Source organism: Cydia amplana, chromosome 21, assembly GCF_948474715.1.
Source record: "Cydia amplana chromosome 21, ilCydAmpl1.1, whole genome shotgun sequence".
Classification (NCBI taxonomy): domain Eukaryota; kingdom Metazoa; phylum Arthropoda; class Insecta; order Lepidoptera; family Tortricidae; genus Cydia; species Cydia amplana.
In genome coordinates, this window is record NC_086089.1 from 2,507,851 (window position 1) to 2,514,174 (window position 6,324).

At 40.3% G+C, this 6,324-nt stretch overlaps 1 protein-coding gene across 1 annotated transcript; it reads left to right on the plus strand.

Moving 5' to 3' along the window:
- The first annotated feature begins 932 nt into the window (after positions 1-932).
- On the plus strand, positions 933-6,324 carry LOC134658153 (ecdysone oxidase-like). Its single transcript, XM_063513762.1, has 4 exons — positions 933-938; positions 3,809-3,961; positions 4,278-4,441; positions 4,944-6,324. Exons 1-4 carry the CDS (start codon positions 933-935, stop codon positions 6,322-6,324), a joined length of 1,704 nt encoding a protein of 567 aa, XP_063369832.1.

Below are 6,324 nucleotides of genomic sequence, written 5' to 3' on the forward strand. Positions count from 1 at the left end.
GCGTAACCAACATGCCAATCGTTTACGCTCCGTAGCGAACGAAACGCAACTGCCACTGTCGCACTAATACGGTAGACGGAAGAGTGATAGAGATACACATAGCGTTTCGTTGTCGTAGCGCAAGCGATTGTCACCTTGGCTAGGTGCAGACTACGTGTGTAAAGTTTCGAGCATTATCTGACAGCTTGACAAAAAGAGATAGGTATATCACCGTATGTAGAATAATTAGACTGTAACAGATACTTTTGAACAAGAACCGTAGAGATTTATCTCTATTTGGAAAAGTATTCCTGGGTGGCAGATACATTTGGTTCGTTGTTTTCATTCGCTACTATTGATGCTGACTGTACAGTGTATATTACTAACGTCAAACCAGTATAAGCCAGCTTCTGCTCACGCATAGTTATTATGCACCGAAGGTTCACTTAAAATAAGTAAGATCAGTGATGTTGTGAATAAGTCTACAGATCTTACGATTTACCAAACCAAGCGATGACCTAAACCAAACATACTAGAGAAAGTTAACGTTATTCACACTTGTAACAGTAGTGGCCCAGCACGAAATCGGTAATTGATCACGTTAAACTCATGTTACTTACATAAGTATTTAACGTCAACACGTACGTGTACGTGGGAGATGCCGCGACCCAAAGGGCATTCGGTGCGATCCGAACTTCCGTCCATGCAGTCCGTGCACTTGCCATTCTTGTGTAGGTAGGTATAGGTATTATGCTTGTTACGTGTTGGCGTGACGAGCATAAACATACTTGGATAACACTTGTAAAGAGGAAATGCGACTTGACCTGGCGTTTTGACTGTATCTAAACTTTGATTTTGAGTTTGGCAGCACCTAAATTGGATAAGCTTTGGGTATGTCGATTCTATTCATTTATTTAGAGAGCTAATTGCATAAACCAGGACAAGTGAAAGAAATGGTGGTTAGTGTTAATGTTTTTCAACATACCTCAGAAGATCCCTTACATTAATCAGGAATAGAATAGAATAGAAACACATCATTGACAAACCGTTATAAGTTAGTTAGTACCGTTTTTAGCTTTAGTATTAGTTGTACTTAATTCTAGTTTTATATTCATATTATATTTTCACTAAATATATGTATATAGGTAGATATTTTTAGTTAATTTAATTTAGTAGGTATTATTTCTTAATAGATTAGACAGACATTGTGTTGTGTCAAATAGGACTAGGTCAACTGAAAGAAAATGTGTCGTTATAAGTTCGTTTTCGTCGGTTACCAGTCATTGTAATTGTACCAGGTATCCTTAACGGTAAGAAATCGCATGTTTATATATGACCAAGCAAGCCTGAGATATCAAATACTATTATAGCATTAGAACTCATTAGTGTACACTGTGCCCCTACAGGGTCTATAATATACACTGAATTTCGCGTTCGCGTTCGCGATAAACTCAAAAACTACTGAACGAATTTTCATGCGGTTTTCACCTATCAATAGAGTGATTGTTTAGGTGTATAATTTGTTAGGGTTTGTGAAACCCGTGCGAAGCCGGGGCGGATCGCTAGTGTAATATAATGGCAATAAAGAAGTTTGAAGTACCTAGCTTTAATAAGGTGCCTCGTTATAATATACCTGAATTTTGAAAACAAGATGCTTTGTCATGAAGTTTCGGTTGTATGAGTAGTATGACGCAGTTATGGTTACGTAATAACAATGAAGTACGTAAATGAAATATGGTAATTATGTTTTTGACAATGGCGAATAAATTTACTTATCACGCGACTAATAATCATTTCCTGTGCATCAGGGTACAAAGAAATCGATTACAGGCTTATGATACGGGTTATAAATCTGAGTTTTAATTAGAGAAGTGCCAAAACAGATAGGTACAAGGAAAACAGGTTGAAGGACCTACAAATATGTGCAAATGACAAGACATTACGTTAAGAGTCACATGAACCTTGCTGTTTTATACAAAACTGCTACTCGCTTTTTTTGTGAACCCACCTAAAATTCCTAAAAACGTTTAGCAACGAAAACTAGTACCAGACAGGTAAATGTTCATTCATACCAAGTAAAATGAAATTTTAAAATGAGAACGTAAGTTTGACTGTATGGGAAGGGAACGGCTTTTTGGCTGCGGGATTCGCAAAGTCCTCGTTAAGGTTACTACCATGACGATGGCTAACAACCTCGGTAAATAACTCCACGGCCGATTCGGCTACGGCGATTGCTATCAACTCCGTTGCTGTCTCTACACGTACCATATTGGCAAGGTGCGAAGTCGGTGGAGGGGGAAGTGGCGCTGATCGTCACAAACACAGGTAATCTTATGGAATGTCCGCCATTAGTACTAGTGGCAGCCGCTTGAACTAATTTTACTCCATAAGATTCAACGTAGAAAGTCCGCCAAAATGAGGGCAGCACCAGTCGTGCACCTAGCGAATAGTATAGTCAAAGATAAGTCATGTACCTAACATGAGCATTTGGGCAAATGTGCGAAATAATAAAAAAAATCAAAATATTGCGTAGTTTGCTCTCATCGTGTCCAGATTGGATCGATGGAATGGAAACATGTTGTCGTAAATTTTAATTAAGATCATTAAGATGATATCTAAAGTTATAGTTATATCCACGCGTGAGAAAACGATTAAATTAATCTTACAATCGCCATTGCCAAAGGCTGATGCAAATTATCCAAAATAAAGGATTATATTTGCGTCGCATGATTCATTAACAGTTTCATTTGCATTTGGTCATTCGCAATGTGTAAATTTTATTCGCAATGTTGGGTTGTCATTCTAATTTGCATGAATTGTGAAGAATGGGACATTTTGAGTGATTGGCATTTTACGATTTTTGCCTATTGGTGTAGGTACCTGATGCTGCACATATGCCGTATTTCTGATTAACATTTCGAATTAGGTAATCTTTCATTCTAAAGTCCCATTTCCTACATTTGACAACCCTTTAGGTCGAGGTCTACAGCTCACAGAGCCACTATTATTTTAGAGTCTGTGCAGAAAGAGAAGATTCGTGTATTGTATTGGGCCCATACATTCCACGACTCTTCTCTTTCCGCACAGACTAGTATTGTTACACAAATTTAAGAGTTTACCTATCCAGACGTATTATCCAAAAAGGTCGGACCTTGATCCAGTTTACTAATGTCAATGATATTTTTCATGAGGAATGTGGAGAACATTGTTTTTGAACCTTCAAAACATCTGACCCAAATAACTTGTGTGTTTAGAATTATCCGTTTCCGAACAAACTGTTCGTATTTACTTTTGATGCCGTATATAAATTGTTCCGCCTGCTAAATTTTCAGTAAAATTGAAATGGATTTTCTATCGCCTGTAGTCGGCCATGCGTTTGATCCCGATGTTGCGATCGGTGCCGTCGTCAACTCCTTTAACACGTTGATATTAGCATCGTCCTATTTTAACACTTCCTGGCCGAAAAGCAGTTCGGTGCGAGGTAACGAAATAATTGAAGGGATGTTTACAAAAACAACATAACTGACTACACTGGTTGACACCTGAAACGATTAACAATGTTCTTAAAAAAGTGTCAACCGCGTTAAGCAGTTATGTTGTTTTTGTAAACATCCCTTCAATTGTATGCATTATTCATTATGTCCAATCTCACTAGGTACTTCTTTCATTTCTCCAATCTCCACCCTTCGTAGCTTCGTAGACCTTTTTCCGCTAGGTAGATCTAAAATTTAAGCGTAAGGGGCATCCTTTAACTTTAGGTACTTACATGTGTCTCAATTGACTAAGAGGGGATAGAGTCGCGCAAATCTAATTAACATTACTTAACTAGTATTATTTTGTGGCATCAGATGGTGATCGCTTCGACTTCATCATAGTGGGTTGCGGCACAGCAGGGTCTGTGCTGAGCAATCGTCTCTCCGAGGTGGCAGACTGGCGTGTGCTGTGCATCGAGGCTGGAGGGGACCCTGCGTTGACAAGTGTGGTGAGTTAGGTACTCGTAAAGTACCTATGCTACATTTGATGCAGTAGTGTTTTATTATATCTGTCAGAATTAAGACTTGACTCAGGTTGAAACGCTTGAGTAGCAAGAAAAGACGGATATCTTACGTGTGGAGATAATAAATGTACCTAGTGTGATACTTGGGAAGCCTAGGCAAGCCAGTTGCCAGATAGGTAAACGATATTTTAAACGATTTAATGAACGATCGAAGATAGGAGTCATGTTAGAAACCAATGTCGATCGGTAGCATAAAGTTAAAACTTTAACAGAGAAATGTCTCAGCTGTGATAATTTTTAGATACCCGGTGCTTGGCCTCTATTGACACACGGGCCTATGGATTGGGATTACTACTCGGAGGTGGACGGGAGAGTGTCGCAGGCGCAGCGCGGCGGACGCACGACGCACACCGCCGGGAAAGTGCTGGGCGGATGCTCTTCTATCGGCCATCTTTTGAACGAGAGGTATTTATTTAGGTTGAGAAAGGAAGCATATAAAATTGTAGGTAATTGATTGATTGGAAGGTGGATGTTCGGTTTTTTGGTGGGTACATGATTGAACATGTCAAAAGGAATTGTTTAGGGTTCCGTACCCAAAGGGTAAAAACGGGACCCTATTACTAAGACTCAGCTGTCAGTCAGTCCGTCCGTCCGTCCGTCCGTCCGTCTGTCACCAGGCTGTATCTCACGAACCGTGATAGCTAGACAGTTGAAATTTTCACAGATGATGTATTTCTGTTGCCGCTGTAACAACAAATACTAAAAACAGAATAAAATAAGGATTTAAGTGGGGCTCCCATACAACAAACGTGATTTTTTACCGAAGTTAAGCAACGTCGGGCGGGGTCAGTACTTAACTTGGATGGGTGACCGTTTTTTTGCTTGTTTTGCTCTATTTTTTGTTGATGGTGCGGAACCCTCCGTGCGCGAGTCCGACTCGCACTTGGCCGGTTTTTTTTTGTTGCAGGGGGCCTGAATGTGATTACGGTGAATGGGCTGGACGTGCTGGGATTGACCATGAGTATTTGAAGTATTTCAAGAAGGCAGAAAATATGCTGGACAAAAACATATTGTCCGGCCCCACATCCGAATTCCATTGCGATAAAGGAGCTATCAGTGCGAAACCTCAAGAAATTAACGATCTTTTAAGACAAAAAAATAATGTTATGCTCAAAGCGTACGAAGAAATCGGCATGAACATTCTTTTCGATCCCTTAATTCCATTCCCGAACGGCACCAGTGAAGGGTTCTATATGATCACTGACAAAGCAAGCAGAAGAGCTAGTACGGCAGAAGAATACTTGCTACCCTGCAAAGACAGGAAGAATTTATACATATTGAAAGAAGCGTATGTGACTAAAGTTATAGTTGATAATGGAGAAGCAAAAGGTGTAACCGTAGATACTAAAAATGGTAAAATTAACGTATATGCAAAAGAGGTAATTATTTCAGCTGGGGTGTATAATTCACCAAAGATATTGATGTTATCCGGTTTAGGACCAAAGCAAGATTTAGAGGAACTCGGCATTCCGGTAGTCAAAGATTTACCAGTAGGATACGGGTTTCAGGATCAAGTATTTGTCCCTGTAGTGATAACTGGGCAGACTGATCTGACATCTGGCGTGACGACGGGGCTGTCGACGAATTTAGGTTCCTTCCCGGGACCATTAGTCGCCGGTGACTTTACTTCTTCATCGGGAGCTTTGGATCTCTCGCACTACAGCTTAATATTTGGCTCTTTGTCTCCATTATTTTTCTATGTAATGTTTGTTAATTTGAACTTCAACTTAGAGGTTACTAAATCGTTTTACCTTACTCAGCCTGAGAAAGAAAGAATGGCTATCCTCACTACCCTGAGGAAACCAGAATCTAGAGGAAGAGTAACTCTCCGAAGCTCAGATCCTAGAGATCCGCCTATGATTTATAACAATTACTTTGCTGATGAAAGTGACGTGGACCGAATGGTGGAGGCTGTAAGAAAGGTTGTGAAAGTTAAAGATACATCATATTTCAAGGAAAACGGAGGTAGATTCGTTAGACCACCATTGCCAGAATGTGATAGGCTGACATTTGACAGTGACGAATACTGGGCTTGTTACGTCAAGAACCTGGCTGCTACATTGTACCATAGCAGCAGCACGTGTGCTATGGGAGACGTCGTTGATGATGGATTCAAGGTGATACATATAAAGAACTTGAGAGTGGTAGATGCGAGTGCGATGCCATCTGTACCCGAGTCGGCGACAGTTCTGCCGACGGTAGTGCTCGCTGAGAAGGCGGCCGATTTGATTAAGAAAGAATATGGAAAGTTTGAGGGATACAAAAAGTTTCCCTGTGACGATAACTAA